The sequence below is a fragment of the Tinamus guttatus genome, unplaced genomic scaffold (genome assembly GCF_059628265.1).
Source record: "Tinamus guttatus ecotype Peru unplaced genomic scaffold, ASM5962826v1 Tinamus_guttatus_pri_ptg000389l, whole genome shotgun sequence".
In the NCBI taxonomy this organism is placed as follows: Eukaryota; Metazoa; Chordata; class Aves; order Tinamiformes; family Tinamidae; genus Tinamus; species Tinamus guttatus.
Window position 1 is genome coordinate 6769702 of NW_028288923.1, and position 20146 is coordinate 6789847.

The 20146-nt window shown below is 35.7% G+C and overlaps 1 protein-coding gene across 1 annotated transcript in view; it reads left to right on the plus strand.

Annotated features, from left to right (window-relative positions):
* Nucleotides 1-20146, plus strand: part of FTO (FTO alpha-ketoglutarate dependent dioxygenase) — a 205955-nt gene that overhangs the window by 35749 nt on the left and 150060 nt on the right. Inside the window, 7 exon segments of the mRNA XM_088530890.1 lie at nucleotides 911-915; nucleotides 1086-1161; nucleotides 1163-1327; nucleotides 1329-1741; nucleotides 10029-10172; nucleotides 17886-17965; nucleotides 19287-19430. Coding sequence (XP_088387016.1) covers nucleotides 911-915; nucleotides 1086-1161; nucleotides 1163-1327; nucleotides 1329-1741; nucleotides 10029-10172; nucleotides 17886-17965; nucleotides 19287-19430 — 1027 coding nt within the window.

Consider the following 20146-nt stretch of genomic DNA (forward strand, 5'->3'; position numbering starts at 1 on the left):
TGTCTAGCAAGGGGCTATTCAAGTGTTTGAGAGAAAGAGATCATAATTTTTGTATTAATTTACATTGAGTTTTATATGCGCATTTCCCATGTTTTTATCAAAGATGAACTATCAGAAATTTATGGTTTCTTGAAAAATGCATTTAGACTTTCTGCGGAGCCTGAGCCCTGGCCCTGCATGGTGAAAGTCCCGCGGCAGAGCCGGGGTTTCAGCGCTGTGCTCAGTGACACGCACTGGCTCAGCAGGAAGCTAAGGAGCCTCGGCAGCTTTCCGAAGCTCTGATATCCTTTCAAAGAATGCTTAGCAAGAAAGATGATGCAAGTGTCATATCACTATGAGCGTTTCAAGGCTTTGTCTGTACTGCTTTTTAAGATGATTTTATCTTTTTAAAGATTATTACAAATTTGTACATGTGCTTTCAGTTGATTGTCTTTGCAGAGACTAAGTGCATCTCTGTGCCCTCCAGAACTGGGCCCTGGAGCACAGGCTGGGGTGGAGCTCATGGATTGGCTAGGATTTTGCGATAAACCTAATGGACTAGATGATGGGTAGTCAAACAGGATCCTCTATTAAGGCAAAGCTGTGAGATTTCCTATTATATATATATATATTTATATATATAGGATATTATATTATATTAGATTTTATATATATATTATATATATATATATATATTATATAGTTATGAAGTTATATATATAGGCATATATATATATAGTATATATATATTTTATGGAGGTGCTATATAAGTATATATATATTATACTTAGAAATAAATAGATTACCTTAGATATATACATTCAGATACATAGCATATTTATAATACCATTGCTCACCCTCACCTTAGACTCACTGCTTGCCTTCTGCGAAGTTTGAATCATTCTTCACTACCACTGGTAAATACCCACAGTTTGTGTGATAAATAGGAATATGAAATTAAAAACACTGGTATCCATGTCTGTCATGTTCTAGACTCAAGCTTAATAACTTACCAGCTGAGCCTTACTTGTTCATGAATGTATGAAATACTTCTGTAAAAAGAGTAATCTTTTTGTTGTCGTTTTTGTTTTTTTTTTCTCCTTTAGTGGAAGACCAATATTCCAAACTAATTTTCAGGGCATCTGATACAGTACCCAAGGAGCTCCATCAAGTGGTACAAGAGCCTTTTGACCTTGCGAAAACATGACTGTTTCTTTCAAGATCTTGTAAGGATTAAAGGAAAAGATTTTGTCACCCCAGTGTCTCGTATATTAATTGGAAACCCGGGATGCACTTACAAATACTTGAACACAAGATTATTTACAGTTCCTTGGCCTACTGAGGTTGTGAATAAAATATTGCAGTCCTCAAATACATGATGCTTGTAAAGCATTAATGCAACTTAATGACTATTTGCATACTGAAGCAGTCCAGGCCTTACAAGGACAAAATTCATCTGGGACTAAAGAAACCAAAGATACTGTTGTAATAGATAGGGAGCAGAGTTTTGATACTTCTATTAAGGAGAAAGAGTCTGTTTTAAAAGATCAAAGCAGTAGTTACGTTTCAGAGGATGACTACACAAGGCTAAAGAACAGAACATCTTTTAACTTGACTTTATTAAATTATATGGATCCTCTGCAAATGCTGTACTTGAAACAAGAGCCTTATTTTGGAATGGGGGATATGGCTGTGAGCTGGCACCATGACGAGAATCTGGTTGCAAGGTCAACAGTTGCTGTGTACAGCTACAGCTGTGAAGGTGAGTGATGGGGAGGTAGCACGGGAGAGCTGCACTTTGGATAAATATTTTAAATCCCTGGAGTTGTCCTGTGTTTTCCTCGTGTACATACGTAAGCTCACTTGCATGCTAGCTTGGATTCCTCACTTGCTTCTGAATCCGCTGTCCTACTGAACATCATGTCTTTCACTTCACTCCGTTCATGTCTGCTAACACCCGTACACCTACACTGACTGCAGCTGGCCTTATTGCTTGTTTTCAAAGTACATTTAAAAAATTGTTCTAATTAACTTCCCGAAGAAGAGCCAAGAAATCAAAATCTGTCAAATGTCTACTTCAGGTTAACACAGGTGCTGATTTTCTATCTTAAAATATTTTACTGTAGTTGAGATCATGGTATTTATTGGGTGATTTGATCAGATATAGACTTGCCTCCTGCTTTATGATGAGTTTACTATTCTGCTTTCTTTGGAAAGGATGTTTTGGTTTGCTTTTGTGTAAAAGTATTGCTTTATTCCCTTTTTCCTTATACTTTTTGTGTTCAAGTGTGCTATAGTGCTAATGTACGTTTTACAGGGGACCTGGCAGCACTTCTGTAATTGGGGAGGTGGAAGTTTTCCAGTTTAAAAAAAAAAAAAATCTATCTCAGTTTTTGCAGGCCTTAGTTATTTTTAAAATGTTAAATAGTTTAAGTGGAGGAAAAAAAGTATAGCTGGAGAATCAATAAATAATTTCTCTTTTAGTTTATTTAGAAATTACTTTTTTTCTTACCATTCTCAGCAGAACTTTTTTTTCAGGACTTCCAGTTTTCAAAGCAGAAGATGAGAATTTAGACAATTATCTGGTTGAGATGAATTTGGAAGTGATCCCTTATGTTTCATAATTCACGTTTTTTTTTTTTTTCTTAAATCCTTCCAAAAATCCTTTGATGTTTGCCTCAGAATATGGGAAAAATTCACACTGACTCTTGCAGATTTTGGCTCAAGACCATGATATAGAAATAACAGCTGATAGTTTTGTACTTGGCTCTTTCTGTTAATAGTTTTGAAACTATAGGTCACTTTGTTACATAGCATTTGGCTGAAATCACCATGTTTAGAAACTATGTTTTCCTGAACAGAAAATATCAGCTATCAGAGCGAACAGGATAGAAATGGTTCCCTTGACCGGTACCACTGTCACTTTTTTCATGACTACTATTCTGTCTTTTTTTTTGCCAAAAATCTTGTCCTGTAAGTATAACTTGTCAGAGATGTTTTTCAGTAATATTTTAGGCAAGTGATCTTAAGTTAATACTGGGGTGGTAGAATGTCTTGCCATATGCTTAAAATCTTTTTATTTTAATACACATCTTCCATGTGCAAAGAATGGAAAAATTAGTCCATAAGTAGAAATTAACAAAAATGGTATATTAGCTTGTTACTTGATTTTTTTTTTTCCTTCTTACTCAAGAGCTCATTATGTTAGATGAGTAAAAATTATGCCCTGAGTAAAAATTTGTTTGACAAAGGTAAAAAGAAAGATTTTAGATTTATATGTACCTAGTAATTTTTTCCAAAATTAGGTGATTTTTGTTTTAAAACAGTGTTTTTCAGTGACTAACTTGATGACTGTGACTTTATATTATGCCTAATTTGACATTTGTGATTATTATGCAATGATTCAAAAAGTTTGGAATTGATGTATATTGTAGAAAATCTCTTGGCAAGAGCTGACAGTCTTAAGAAGCCCAAGCTGGGGACAATATGAAAGAGAAAAGCTTTATTTACAGTTTTAGAAGAAAATGATTTACCGAGTCAGCTAATTCTACAAGAAGTTTAATGCCCCTTGACCCTACTCGAGGCGGTTCTGGGAACTTTAAAGGGAGCTCAAGGCCCTTGGAAGGGTCCTGGACCCGTGGCACATGTGGTTGCCCACCTGCAGGTATGTGCACCAAGAACTGCATGTGCAGGCACGTATGGATATTCCAGTTTGCTGTGTGACCCAAGACACTGGATTTTAGAGGATTACGTGCATTGTCATTTTGCTCTCATTTGGCTGTTCCAGACAGCAGAATGGAGGTGTTCAATCTCATCAGTGCTTATAATATTCTTTCCAGTTGCAGTAACTTATTTATTGTGTCTCTTACCAAGCTCTTCCTAACTCTAAGATAGTTACTAAACCTTTGGAGAAGCTTAGTGTGACTCCTGTTCACATTTTCCATAAATAGCTTTGCTTCTTCTATCAATATTTTTCATTAGTACTTAAGCCATTAATCCATTTAGTTAGTATTATGTCTGAATTCTGTATTATATAAAGACTGCTACAGAGTCATTATAGAATACATAATAAAAAGAGTAGGAGAGGTCAGAAATTTTTAATGAAACAGTTTTTCATGAGGAAATGTTGAATAAATGGGTTCAAAATGTTCCGTTAGTGCCATTCAGCCCTATTCATTAGGGTGTCACTGGTCTCTGCAGTGCTCCAGACCCTAAGGACTTGGAATGGGCAAACAAGTGCTTCCCAAAAGCTTCCCAGCTATGTGTATATATGTGTGTGTGTATTTATTATACAGTTCCATGAAGGCAGAGTCCCAATCAGGCTTTGACTAGCAGGAGCCCCAGAAGTTGAACAGCCTGGTGGCCATAGGGCAGCTGTTTGTTTGCCTGCCTTGAGAGGGGCACAGCTCTGAGGAGATGGCTTTTTTTTTTTACTTTAAGTGGTATTTTTACATCTGTTCTGATATGCCTTTATTTGATTAAATGTTATTAAAGCAGTTATGTAATTGAAACACTTTGATTTTCTTGTTCATTGTTTGATGCCATCATGAAAGTTTCATATTTGATGCTTTGATCAGTATGAATTGCAGTAGGAGCTGGTTTTAGCATGCCAAAGTCATTTGAGAGCCAACATAAAGATATTAGAACACTGTTGTTCTGATTAGTATTAATGTTTCTTGTTTCAAGTGTCAGACTATTTCATAGCAACCTCAAATGAGACACTTCTTGAACCACAAAATAAGGCAGGCTTAAAGTTCATCTTAAAATATGAAATAAAAGAATAAAATAAATCTCACTAACATATTTTAAGCCAAAATAAGATAGTAAAATGTAGTCTATTATTAAGACTCATTTTTTCTGAATTTTAGTGTTTGTATTGCTTGAAAGTGGTTACTACAGGTTCCTATGCATAATTAAATGCATTTAAAAATGTGTGTTCAATTATATTGTTATTAACATAGTTCTAAATTAATTGATTTATCCTTTCAGAATTTGCCAGGAAATAGGGATTCCAAATTTTGACTAGTTTAAGATTTTTAACAAAAAAGCATACAGAGCTCTACCATGGCATGGGAGCATTTAATGTAACAACATGTTCAGGATTTTAATACAGTGAATTAATAATCCATCCTTATTTTCTGTGCACTTCAGAAAAGCAATTGTTATCCACATATTGTTAGAATAAGAGCATTTTGAAAAATTGGATTTCTTCTGAGGGCATTTCTACGTGAATGATTTTCCCTCAAGTTCTCATAAGGTCTGTAGAAAGTTTCGTTGTTCGTAAAAGTGTTAATTCAGTGATTAGGACATTCTTTGAAGTAAAAATACCAACTTAAAGGAGATGGAAAGTCATGTAGTAACCAGAAGTGCTCATCTTTCTCTTTTCTGGATGTCCCACCAACAAAGTTTTAGATGGAGAAGTAGTTTCCACTAGATACTTTCCTATATTTTCTTTGGCTTGTTGCCTGTAAGGCCTGCTTGCTGTAAACCTCTTGGAGTAATAAATGACTGGATCTGTTAGCAGACAAGGTAATGTTTAAAGATTTAACCAACTTGTGATTAATTGCAGTAATGCTTGTTTTTCACATTAATTTCTCTTGTAAAATGGTAGCTGTTTTTTCAGTTATGTTAGATGTAACATCACATTATAAAGCAGCTTCATTTCTACAATAATTGGGAATTAATGAATTTTGACCAAGTTAAATCCCTGAAACTGCAGAAGTTGTTAAGAATTGGAATCACTCTAAACCTGTGGCTAACCAGTAATCTCTTCATGTCTTGTCTCATGGGTGAACGTTACTGTCCACCTCTACCTAGGTTTATAGGTATACCCTCCTATAAACAATCATTACGTGGTTTCTAATGTCAGTAATGTATTAAACAATGTTGCTTGTAGAAAGAGTAAAAATGTTTCGTGGAAAAATACTCTTTCTTTACAGTGAATAGGTGGTTGAAATGGTAAATTCTGTAACTTGTAGATGTTGGGTAGCTAGAGTTATTTTCTGAGATGAACAGTTTTAATGAGCCAATTATGCATTAAAACCATAGATTTGAAGCTCCTTTCTTTAAAACAAAGTCATCATTTGAATGAAAATTGTTTAGTTTTTCTTTCTTTTTTTCTGACCACACTGTCAACTACTCTATGAAATACTCTCCCTTAGCCCTGCAGGGATACTCCATATCCCAGGCATGAATTGTTATGAACAATGTTGGCAGTTCCTTTAATCCTGTGTTTGTGAATTTTGGTGGCAAGCAAAAGTTAAAATGTTAGTGCAGTTTAAATAACCTGTTGCACACTGGCTTTTCAGTAATAAGGGAGAAGGAATAACTGGGTAGGTCCTTGTAGTTCCACAGCTGCTCGCAGTGAACAGTGTGCTCTGCTGTTTTCCCTTGCCTTGCATGCAGCACATGTGAGGCACTGTGGACGTGGACAAGTAATATGGGCCGCAGTTTTTCTGGTGCTGGGACTGTGCCTCGCTGGGTATTGGCTTTTTGAAGCCATGTGGTTTGCGTACTAGTTTGCCTGCTGTTTAGAAATGTTCTGCTCATTTTAGGTGCTTTGCAAAATCTATTTGATGCAAAAAGACGGAAATCTTGTTTATAATTTAGAGGAAACAAATTATTGAAGTAGCATTGGTTTTGTTGATCGAGGGTTTGTGGTGGTGTTTATGTTGCAGCTTCATAGTCTTCAGTAGCCATCTGGCTACGAGAATATCACGCTACAGGAATGGTTGACAGCATGTTTTTGATTTTTATGTTGTTCTCAGAATGCAGCCTGTTCTGTAAGGTAGAGTCGATCAGTTCTACGATGCTTTACTTGAACATGCTCTGGTCTTAGAGCTCTTTAATCGTGGAATTTAATTTTTGTTTTTGTCCAAGAGGAGTTAATTTGTTGTCCTTCACTTTTCATAATGTATCTGTTCTGGGGTTTTTAAGGGAAAGCAGCTTAATGGGTAATATTGGAGCACAGCAGAGCCAAATTAGATCAAAGGGAGGAGGAAGAGGTTTTTTTTTAGCTATTATATTATGAAAATAATTTAAATATCTATTTCATTAAATTATATATTTGTTGCCCAAATTATTTTAATATCTGCGATAGTCAAACTGCATAGGGTAACTCTTTGTTCTATACTCATGTAAATGGTTAGTTGGAGTCCATGTTAAGTAGATGTTTATAGTTCTTTTTTTTCTTAACAGTGTATTGGCACATAGATCTTTTTTCTAAGAAATCATGTTAGATTAGATTTAGGATATGGTTTGGCATTAAAATTGAACTTAAGCGGGGAACATTTCAGTTTCGGAGTGCCAAAAAAACTCTCAAATGGTTCTTGGAGTTTTTGATGCCAAATAGTAAATAAACCTTTCAAGTTTACTTTACTTTCTTCACTAACCTAGATCATGGGAAACAGTTTGTGTGGTGTTCTGGACCTAACTGTGATCCAAAGCCAAAAAGGTGGAACAAGAGAGCTGGGACATCTTTGCAATTTGACAATGTTTGCAATTTGAATAGAAGCACAGTGTTTTGGCCCAATTTCAGCAGTTAGTTCTCCTTCCACAGTTCAATCCTTAATTATAGGTTTGATGAGTCATTAGTGCTGTGTTATGATAAGTTTGTTACCTAGTTGGATCTTTACATTTGACATGCAATTGTAAAGATTTCTACCAGCCAGATTCTGTAACTCTTAACTGAGTAAAATTCAAAATTGCAGATACTTAAATTGTGTTTCCATTTAATGCTGCAGCATTTGACAATTTCAGTATAATCTACTCCAAAATAAATATGTGCTCTTATGGTCTATTTGTATGGAAGGTGCTGTGTATGTGTAAGAACCACATGATTTATGCTGAATTACCTGCAGTTTAGACATATCCAGATGTTTTCACTTAAATGGGAACCGTAATTATCTAAACTAATGTACAGTGTTCAGTCATGCTTGAGGTGTCACATAGAGAATTTTATAATGACTTCTTGTTATGTATATATGTTAGTCTGTGCTCCCCAAACATACACCACAAATTTTGAGGAGTATTTTTTCCCCTCTCACTTAGGAATAGCTTGCATTTAAAAGCTAGTAGCAGCTTGCTTCCATTTGTTTCCAAAATAACATGGCAGGAGCAATCAGTTTCAATTGCTGCTGATAATTATAAGGTGCAATCATGGAGAATATAGAGAAAAGGAGTCTGTGAGCTACATTTGAACTCTGTACTTAAGCAATAAAAAATTTATCAAACTGCAAAAAATAAGTCATTTTAACGAGCACATTCCAAAGGTGCTGGATTTATGAGGAGACCCCAGGATACTTTGATTGAAATTGCTGTCTCTGATTGTAGTTCTATATTTTATTGGTGCCATATTGTGAGCAGTGCTGCTGCCAAAGTGAATGGGAAAGCAGCATAACAGACAGAGTTAACCCACAAAGGTTACCTCTTTTTATAATATCCATGATGTATTGCATTAAAAATGCCTTGAAAGCCATCCTATTTGCAGTTTTCAGAAAGCATTTTTTCTTAAATTAAGTTACGATTTATCTGAACAGGGCAGAAAATATGAAAGCCCCTGGAAGACTTTAGTATTGATTTTTCTGAGTATTTGTTAGCTCTTGTTTTCTCATTTGTGTGCTCCTTGATGGAAAGGCCTAGAGCTGATCCTGAGCCAACGCTTCAGTTGGATGAGAGCAGCAACCGCAGAGGGACGGGAATATGGGGACTGAATTTACAGTAGGGGTTTCAGTTAACTAGGGACTTCAGATTGGTTTTGAGAGGCTTTTGGCTCTCTGATTCCTGAATTAGGCCAATCTTAATCAACATGTAACATTATAAGAATTTATTAAAAGCTTCTCCTAGCTAAACATGTTGAAGAGTCCACACGAGAAGGACGACCTGAATGTTTTGAAAGCCAAATTCAAGGCTATGTTTTATTTATGTGTGGAATAATAAATGCTATAAATCTTTATTTTAGTTTGTTTTAGAAGTAATTGAATAATAAAATTTTAAAAAATATTATACAAAAGCACATTTGCAGTGGACAGTGAAATGGGCACACTCAGCTATTAACTTATAAGCAGTAATTAGGCAGGCTATATATAGTCGACTATTTCTAACCATTGACTGCAGTTTGGTGCCAAGTACATATTAAAACTTCAACCTCCTCTATCAAAATGCTCTGTTACATTAGTCACAAAACTGTTATGCCGTAGCTCCCAAATACCTTTCTATAAATGCTGACTCTCACGCAATTTATAGTGCAGTGAAGTGAGCCCTCAAAAGAGTTCTGAGGGATTAAGCTCTAAATATTATTTCAGTGGAGTGGATTACTTTTTCCCCCCAGCTCAACATATTCATGTTGCTTAATGATAAGAGCAGCATTGTGACAAATGTATTGAAGCTTCGTTGACTGTGGCCCATGGTGTCTATCGGGTTTGGCTGGTCTAAGAGTTTGGAGGGAGGAATCACACAGGATCTCCACCAGGATCCTCCATCCACTTCAGTGATCTGGATGGTGTCTTTGTGCAAATTACCCAGTTTGCTTTCATTTGGCGACTGGTGAAATTATGAGTATGTAAACCAATGAATTTGTGCATAAAATGCTTTTTAGTTGATTACTTAAAATTCTTTCAGAAGTTATCTATTTTACACTGGCCTTTTTTTTTTTTTCCTGGTTACTAGTGGTTACTATAGTTTTAATAATGTATAAAAACAATGTAAAAGTAACCATAAATCTCCCATTATGTGTACCTGAGAACTTCCAAGGAACTTGAGCTCATTGTAGACTGATTTGCCTTTGCTTTGTAGTTCATATGATTGTTTTTATCTTTATGCATTTGGTTACAAAAAATTGCTGGTCTCATGGCGTTTTTATATCTGTTATGTACTTTTGAACTTGGAGAGGGTGATTGTACCAGATGGAGATTACAGAAACTTTAAGCCTATTAACATTGTATCAATCTGTGATTTCATTAAGTCTGTGTTGTTAAACCAGATTTTGTATCTTATGGTTCTAATCTTGTCTGATTTTTCTGTGGTGTTTTCTGCCCCCTCTCTCTTTAAAGGTTCTGCAATTGAAGAAAGTAATGAACAGAACCTGAAGGGAAGAGACCCAGCTGTTTGGCATGTAGGCTTGAAGGTAGCATGGGACATAGAGACGCCTGGATTAGCAATGCCCCTTCACCAAGGAGACTGCTACTTCATGCTGGGTAATTTTCACAGCCTGGGAAGGGGAACTTTGGGTTGAAAACAAGAAAACTGGCAATTACTTAAATTAACATACATTTGCTTCAGTTAGGGCTCTTGTCATTTACAAAGGCAGAAGACCTGGCTAGAATCTGTAGTCAATTATGCCTATGCTTCCCCCATCTGTAGTGTGTTTTAGAGAACCATTTTCTTCCAATGTTTCTTTCACTGCGGAGCTGAAAAATGAAAATATTCTTTCTGAGCCTTTTTTCTGTTGTTATGCAATCCAAACTCCTAGTTCAACTCAACCTTTAGATCATAGGCAGGATATCCCTAGCTGCTGTAATTGAGTTGTCTCAGTTCCATCCTTGTATTTGTAGATGTTAATTCTTTTCTCTGTTTTCAGTGCAGTTTCACAGAGTAGTAAGCACTAAAAAAATGCTGGCACCTCTGCTGGATGTTTTTTTTGTTTGTTGTCTTTGTTTTGTTTATATCCCAGTTCTTTAGTTTGGGTTATAGATTGACTATCCATCCTGTAAACTGTGACAGTGGCAATCTTAGTTTTCTGGTTCTGTGATTCTTGATGTTGATCTGTGGGTGTTTTATTGGTCACCAATTTTAGATATGGCACCTTTTCTCAATCTAACACTTTCCTAAGTGTATATTCAAACATACCATTTTCCAATATTGTAATTTTGCTCAATCATAATAAACTGATCTGTCATAGTCCAATGGGCATGTATATTCTTTCTGTGCCTCATATGTAGAGGGTCAAAAAGAAAAGGAATTGAATTCATTGGTCTGAGCAACTGGGCTGAAGCAGTGAAGTGCCATTAAAAGAATCAAGATTGTTGACATAAGAGCTATTCAATTTCTTTTGTTGTGTGTTTTTTCTTATAGTTTTTGCTTAAGGATTTTAAGTCGCACAACCTAGAACACGAACAATGCTTTTGTTTGTACATTCAGTGATTTGACTTCAGGAGAGAGGGTGTTTGCTATTGCCCATTTGTGTAGGTGGATTTACCTAGAGTGATCTATCCCCCCTGCCAGTTAGTTGGGTTGGAATGTTTCCATTTTTACCTTCTGGCCTCCTCATGAGTATGAACATGGCTTGCTTAGAATTTTTAAGGCCGCTTACAAATATGTACTCCATTTTTTGTTAGCTCATCAAATCCTGAACTGAGACTGAGGTGCTTCTTAAAGTGAAGTTTAGATGATGGTTAAGTATTCCTAGAAAGATAATTATTGATCTGTTTTTGTGTTCTAACATATGTCTGTCTTGAACCATCTTGTTCAGTAATCCTTACTGACTGGAAAATTTGTGCCTAATCAACCTTGCTGGCCAAATAGATTCAGAAGGCAAGTAGTGAAACAAAGTTCTTAACTTCAGTATTTTTACTGCAAAATTCTATAAATTATAGTTGACTTGAGTTAACAAAGCCTAAGTATTTTTCTTATTCCCCCAAAGGAATTTATATTCTGTTGCTGAAGTATTTTGGGGAATATGAAGGTTGGGTCAGAAAGCTGCTTTATTAAACACTGACATCCTGGTCATGTTTAGATGGGAACGAAGGATATATTAAACATTATTTGGAAGATGATGTATTCATCACTCATTCTTATTAATACTTCATGGAGAGCTACAGTTTTGAGCTCTGTTGACCAGATGTTTGATAGTCTCTTCTGCGTTTTTATAGCCTTTGTAATTATTTTTCCCCACTTTACCTAAGATATTTAAGTGGCTACTGTCTGATTGAATATTCCCAAAATAGCAGTATGATTTTTTGGACCTGAGGTGGTTTTAGGATCTTTGTCCTCAGATGTCAGTGTGTATCAGAACTGCTTTTAGGTCAATTGGTTACTTGAAGTAAGAGATGTAGCATAGGTGGATCTATGCATTTTTGTAGTGTGTTTTATACTATTCATTTTTTGTCAACTACTGTAAGAGATCTCTTGAGTATGCTAAGAGGTGAAACATGAAAACTTTGAATAAAAGATAATTTGACTGTAAAGAAAGTAATTTTAGATTCATTTATCTTGTGTTTCTACACATTGTACTTGCTAGAAAGTCATCAGGAGCTGAGTCCTCTCTTGCAAGTGAAGCACTGTGGTAGCAGCAGTGGAAGCAGCATGCAGGGCTGCGTAGTGCTAAGACGACAGTTCTGCGACTCTGGACATTAGGTGGTAGCTGCTCTTCAAGTAGAAAGGATGGGCTGGCAGTAACGTGTACTGTTCTCACTACCATCTTAGTATTTTCTCCACCCCTAGTGAATAACTGAGCATCAGTGCGAGTCTGTTCTTTTAATTTTTGCAATGGTGTAATGCTTGCTTTGTATAGAAGTTGCAAAATATTGAAATGTCAAGTATGGTATGTTGCTTATAATTAACAAGACAGCCCCTATTAATTCTTTTATCTGTAATATATCAACTATTTGCTAGTATTGTACATCTCAGTCTTGTGAGAGCTTGGTAACTAGATATTTCTAATTTTAATGTGTAAATCCAATAACTCATTTGTAAATTCTGAGCTACCAGATATTTGGAGTTTTTTAAAATTATTTTTTAAGTAATGTGTTTTTTCCACCTTTCTTAAACTCTGTAAAATGTTCTTTGTTATTCTTGGTAGGATTTTATTAAAATGAAATCTTCAAATACAGGTTTATACCTGCATTCTCAGCACTCCTGAAATAATATAAATAATATAAATTAAATAATAATAAGCTTTAATTTGAAAGCATACTCGCACTAAACCTGGTGGTAAATCCATCCATTTTAAGACTGGTTATTACAATAACATAAATGTTTTTTTTGATTTAAAGAAAAATAAAATCCCAAGTAATTTTCAGTATGACAGTGTTTAAGGCTCTTGTCTCTAATATGAAGAAGAAAAAAAAGATTTGCTGAAGGACTGCAAATCTGCCTAAAAACTCAAATCTGAGCTTTATATCACTCATGAAACGGAAACACTTTGGCCCAATTTAGAATAATATATTGGTCTGCAGAGGAAGTGCATACTGAACCCTGCTGTCTCAAGTATACAGTCGAGGGGTGTCTAATATGAAACGTGTTGGGTGCCTGCAATAAATCCAAAATGCGCGGAGGTGAGCGAAGTGCCCCATCTGCTCTGCTCCAGAGCATGCTTAACTAGGGTTGTCATGCTCTTACTATTAAATTGCAATTCTCTCCCTAATCTTAGTTAGACACGACCACATTTGCAAACAGATTTACAGTTTTCACTAATTTTCCTACCATGACTTCAAAACATATTTAACAAAAATACTCGCTAGCCTTTTTCAAAGAGAGAAGATTTACTTTTCCACAGCTGTTTCCCATAGATCAAACCCTTGCTTGAAGGTTAGGGTTTTAAAACAGCATGAAGATGAACTTGGAATTTTATTCCTCTCCCTACCACCAGCAAAACATAGTTCAAGAAGCATGCAAAAATTATTTTCATAACCAACCAGAAGTCGGGTGCACAGATTGCAGAGGCTGGCTTGCGGTTCAAGATAAGTATTTAATGGAAACACTTCCACATGTATATAGTGGCTCATTAAACTATTCCTAGATATTTAATCTGCTTCTATATCCACAAACTGACTTGAACCCTTTTTGCTCTCCAGCATCTTGAATGTGTTGGAGTTTAACCCAATAGTGTTTTTTTTCCTTGACTCCACATTTAATCCAAATGTTATACTCCTTGATTATTAGGACTTCGAACCCTAGAAACTTACTTGTCGTTACCAAACTTTGATCATGTAGTTTGGCAAATCCCAGACATCTTTTTTTAGTTCAGCTTTTTAATTCATTTTGTGTTTTGTTTGTGCACACTTTTTTGTTTAAAAACTAAAAATATTTCTTAATTAGGGCCAGATTATCTCTCTGGCTTTCTGTTACGGAAGTAGCGTAAGATGTATTCCATTGACCTCTAGTTTCTTGGGGAAGAATCTGTAGTTTTCTTGGCGCTTTCTTTCAATTTACCTGTAGTAAAACTAGTTTGATTTAGGTTTCTCCTCTTGAAGCATTTCTAAAAGATGGGTGAAGGAGTTGGCTTCCATAGACTCCACTCATCTGTCAACCCTCGCATTTCATCAGAGAATTCTACTTGATTTGTGAGGGAAGTGGAGTCCTGCATGTATTTAAAACACTTAATTGCATTAATTCTACCCATAAAATGGTCAGATGAGTTTGATGAAATGGTATAAGTGTAACCTTCCACCTTTCTACAGTTACTGCTATGCTTATGTTTTTTTAGCCTGGGTTTATCAGACACAGGTCAGTCTTTAGTGATGTAGTGTGCGTGCAACTGCCTATAAGTGGAAATGTGGACTGAAATGGAGGAAAAGCATCTTAGTGATTTTGGAAATTGCACTATGGGCTAGTAATCAGAAAATTCTTCATTTATTTATGATAATTAAGAGAATGAATCGTGCAGGAGTACTTTACATTTGCTCTTGTAAATAGTTGGGTCAGTAAGAATATGAAAGCTTTTGCCAGTGCTTCTAATCTCACTTGTCTGTTACCTGCTTCTCAAAATAGATGGAGAAAAGAAAACTGTATAAATAAAAAGCTCGATTGGAACACTTTTTAAGAAGATAGAAAAGAATATAAACCCTTTTTGCTAGCTCTGAGAGCAGTCTGTAGCTTGTGCTTTGTGTTTTCCTGAGATATGTTTTTCCTGAGATATTTTTCGATGTGTTTTGTTTAGTAGCTATCTGGATTTTGTCCTCAGTCCTTACTCCTTTCTATAAGGATTGGTTAAGAGTTGATTTATTTTCTTCTTGCAGTGTTTGTTGTATCTTAATAATCTGCTCCATTAAGAAAGTCTATAGGGATAAAGCCTTTGTTTCCTTGAGATTGCCTTGGATTGACACCTTTTTTCTGCTCTAGAAGTTAAGTATAAGTATGTTAGGACTACAGATATTTATCCATTAGTCCATCCTTTTCACAAAAGGAAAATGCAAGTGCAAGACTAATATTACACTATCCATATGTTGTCCAAAGATGACTGAACTATGGTTCTAATTTGGGATTGAGAGGGAAGGAGATAGTTGCATCTATTATGAGGCAGCACCAAAAAGCATTCCATATTACATCTTTTAATAGGATCATTATACTATTATTATGCAGTTATCCTGTTATAGGATGCCATTCTTTAAAATGTAGGAATAATAGAAATTCTTTATCTGAAGAGGTAAAGAATTGGTTAAAAGAGTGCCTCATAAATTCAGAGGTAGAAAAAAATCAGTCTGAAGTGAATTTTGGTATCAATTTGTATCATCTTTTATTTGTTATGAATCTAGCATAAGATCAGAGATGAGGACCTGGACGGTGCTCATGCTGGCAGTGTCTGGCTGCTGAGAAAATGACGCGCAGTGAGGCGTGAAAAGAGCCAGGGCAGGACTGTTGTGAGCAGGATCAGGCCAAAAAGGGTAACTGGCAGTAGCCTACTCCCAGGAAAGTACCAGAGATGATGTTTACTACAATGATTTTACTTTTTCCCTGAAGGTGAGAGGAATAGCGGTCTGTTTAGCAAAAGGTCTGTTTTGAAACTGTTTTACAGTGCTACCTGAGAGTTGTATGCATTTGCAGGCAATCAGATCATCTGCTAAGCATATTTACTGCTTATTATTTCGTCTCTAAAGTCAAAACTCTCTTGCATTTGACCCCCAAATTATTTAAGCAGACTTCAAGTTGATAACTTTGTTTGCTAAGGTGGCTTCAGCCATCTGTACACAATCATACATGTGATTAATTTCTTTTAATAAATCTTGCCTGGGTCTGCCTCAGCTAGTGGTGCTATAATGGGACCTGGCCCTAAGGTGGCAGATGAATCATTGAAAAGTGGCAGGCAGTAGGTAAGAAATAAAAGAACAGAACAGCCTATTTAAAAGGAATGTGGATTTTTGCCATATATATGCATGCATGAAACGGTTTCCATGTTTCTTCGGTGTTCCACTGGAGACAGAAAGTTGAAGTTCTTTTTTTCAGCATTTGGGTACCAAGTTTTGTTGCCAAACAAGACTATATTTTGATCCTTTGAATGCAAGCAAGCCCTTTCCAATATAATCAGTAGTTTTGGGAGGCAGATTATAATGCATGAAACACAAGCAGTCTTGCCTTTTGTATAGCATCTAGTGCCATAATAGTTATTAATGCAGGTAAGTATAAATGGATTCTGTGTGTGACCAGTTTAGGATTTGATTCAGAGAAGTCTTTTTGGTCAGAATGTTCTTTAGCCTGTATCCAACTTCTATGAGTTATTTGATTGTTTTTTAGAATTACAATTTTAATTTTGCATCCTTTTTAGTGTTTTAAAATTGATAAACATAACCTAATCAGACCTTAAGAAAATAGTCTGTGCAATTTATATTTTTTTTGTAGGTGTGGAAAAGTCTGTACTACTGCTCTACTGTGTTCTACCTGAATCTGCATTGGATCTAGGGTGGTTCTGACATGGGTGGCAGCAGCTTTGCCTTAGCTCTGACACCAGCACAATAACTGGGTGTCATGTTCTCCACATGAATAGAATCTTTTGCTGCTAAAGGGATGATGTCCCATTTAACAAAGGGTCATTTTTATTTTAAATGCTAAATATTAAAAGAAAAGAAAACTTATAGTGGTCTACAATGAAGGCCTTGCCAAGGATTTGAATGAAGGTGCAAATCCAAATAGTGTGTGTGTTTTTTTTTTTTTTTTTAATTGTTACAGAGTTTTAGAGCATTTCTATTTTCAATAATAAAATAACAGTTTAAACTTTACACATTGTGTTCTTTTCAGATTGATAGACTTTATTATGATCAGAAGAGAGTTTTCAAAATGAGGAATTTGGAGATGAATGTTTTAAACATATGAATGTTTAAAATATATTTACATGACGATAGGATGAAGCCTGATCATTTCTCACCATGCTCCATTATGTTGACTGAACCTGTGTTCCTTGAAATAATAACAACAATAAACGTTCTTGAAAATATAGGTTCGATTTAACCATCTTGCAGGTCTCTCTTCAAAACTCTTTTTTTCCCTCTGGTGACAATTCAGGTTAAATGACTTGGGTGTGGGGGGAATGTTGGGTGGCGGGGGATGTTTTTTTGTGTCTCTACTGACTTTGAAACCTTTTTTTTTTTTTTTTTTTTTTTTTTTGTACATAGTAGAGATCATATAGTGCTATTTGATAGACGTTCCTGCATTTGAGAGGACAACATTATTTTAATGCTTAGGAGGCAGTTTTGAGCAGATACAGCCTTCTGAGAGCCCAACTTTTTGTCTCCGAGTTGAGCAGAGACCCTCAGATGATTTTGAGGATGGAAGAAAAGATGATGAAATCATGTCTTTGTATTTTTAAAATAATGTTGATAACTGCAAAATACTGAAATTAATTGCAGAAAGTTTATTTTTGAGAAGAGAGATTATAAGTTCTGGATAGTCCATTATTTATGATGATAACTTTAAAAATTCATTTGGCTTAGCTGACTTTTTTTTCAGATGGGAGGTGATACTAATTCTACTTCTAAACTGTGTAAGGTGGAAGAACGCGTAGGTATGGGAGATCTTTGTAACACCAAGGTAATGATAGTTATCGTGGTATACTAAACTCTTGAGCTCTATCGTGACAATACTGTATGCTGTTTGGATTTTTTGCTTCAAATGCTTCATACTGTATCATGAGTCTGTATCAGAACAGAATAAGGTATATATATTTTTTCTGTACTTAAGGTGGTCTTTTCTGTCTCTAGATGATCTCAATATGACGCATCAACACTGTGTTCTGGCTGGTTTTGTACCTCGATTCAGCTCAACTCACAGAGTGGCGGATGTAAGTATCAAAAATGAGTTTCTATTTTTTGTTTTGTAAAGTTAATATTCTGATACCGTAAAGCCAGCCATCATGTTGTAGTGTTCTGAACTGTGGTTCACAGTTACGTTGATGACTTAGATGTTTAACTTGAACTACTGCTGTTCATTTATCATTAGATCAAGGTATAGTTTCTCACTGTATTTAGTTTACCTAATGACACAGCTAGGCCTATAAAATATAAATTAGCAATGTGTGCTACCCTGCACGTTCATGGGTTATTGAAGAAATATGGTTGCATGTTTCTTCATTTCTCTCTGAAATGCTTTACAGCTTTTTGCTCTGTTCATATCTTAGTCCCAGTTGAAAGGCAATATTCATGATGAGATAGAAATGTTCAAAAACATATGTCAGCAAGGTCCACTGGCAAAAACAGCCTTTAGGGCAGGTCAGGAGCAGCTAGGAGCAGTCATGAGTAGGTTTTAAATTGGATCCTTCTGGTGCTTCTAGTGATGGAAGATAATGTAGGTGATGTAGAGTCCGAGAGCCTTGTCTGAGAGCTGTTTTTGGATAACAAGGGTTCAGCCTATTATTTTCAAGTATTAAGATACCTTTTTTTAGTAGACTTGTTGTTCCTTTCTCATTTTTATCCTTAGCTTTATGTATATAGTATTCAAATGGAAAGGTATCCAGATATACAGAGATAGGCAGTATTGTTAAATTTATTTAAAAAAAAAATCATTTTTTCAGCCAAGCAAAATGCACTGCTGTTGAAGTATGTGACACACACACATCCAAGTACTCCTTTTCCTCTGACTTTTTGTAGTTTGCTCGATGACATAAGTCAAGTGGCAACAAATACAAACACTCATACCTATATAAATTAAAAAAAGTACAAGAACATGAGAATACTACTTTTTCTCAAATTTCTTTAAGAAGTTAATATGTTAAAAAATTACTGTATGAGAGCTTTCATTTCCCCAATAGATGTATACTGAGCTATGTTGAGCTGAGCTTTATATCAGAGTCAGCTTTGATATAAAGTTGTATAGTATGATGTGCATTTAAACAGATAACAAAGTATTTTTTCCTCTTTTGAATATTCCTGCCTACTGTTCCTGCCTCTGTGCTTTTTTAGAGGAAAATACACATTTATTTTCAGATTGAAAAGCTGCTTATATGTTGTTTTTAAACTATTTCTAGCTCACATGCACTATGAAAATTTTATTACAAAAATGAGACTGGGCAGTCAATGTACTGTGGGTAAGTTTGAGAAATATTTAAGTTTCGAAGTGCCTGTGTGCCTATCTATATATTTAACTTTTTATTTTATTTTTAATAGTGTTCAAGAGGAACATTGGAGTATATATTTGGTCGATGCGAACTTGCACTCCAGAATTTACAGACTGATTCTGATTCAAAGGCTTTATCTTTGAAATCTCTGGGAGCTGCTGTTGTAAAGCAGGTGGAAGAAACACATAATGAGGTGAGATTTGCAGACAAAATATCTCAGCCTAACTCCATGAGCAGAATGCATCTCGGAATTAATGTCAATTAAATGTATTTAACAACTCTCAAGATACTGCTGTGTGCAAGTTTAAAATGTATTTTTGCTCAGTTTTGTGTTTGAATGTAGTGACTGGGATTAATTCATGTCTGATACCTTCGTTCTCAAGTAAGACTGAATTTTTTCTTAAGATCCCTCTGCTGGTAGGTTCAAAGAGTAGTTTTAGTGAGATTGGCTTTATGGTGCAAAATTTGATGGTGTGGACAAACAAATACCCTGTTGTTTTTAGAAAGGAAAGAGGGTGCAGGGAGGGGAGTTAAGCCAAGTGCAAGCAAGTAAAAATCTTACCCAAACTTTTCAATTGTTCATCAGGCATTGAGATGGTTGCCAGTCTTTTACAGAATGCCAGATGTGAGAACATGCTTTAAAGCATGTTCTGAAGAAAATACAGGGGAATAGTTTTGAGGAATAGCCCAGTTCAGCTGGTGATGCCGCAGTTTGAAATAGGCACGTGCGGCCCTGTGCTTGCTGCTGCAGCTGGCCCGGCACTCCGTGGTTTGAAGTGCAGAACAGCTGTGGCAAATGCACCAACTTGACAAACCAACTGCGATTATCAGGCAATGTTTTGTGCAGCTCTGGAAGCTGGTAATTTTCCTGTAATATAGAAGTAGGTAGTGTCATGGGGAATGTTATTT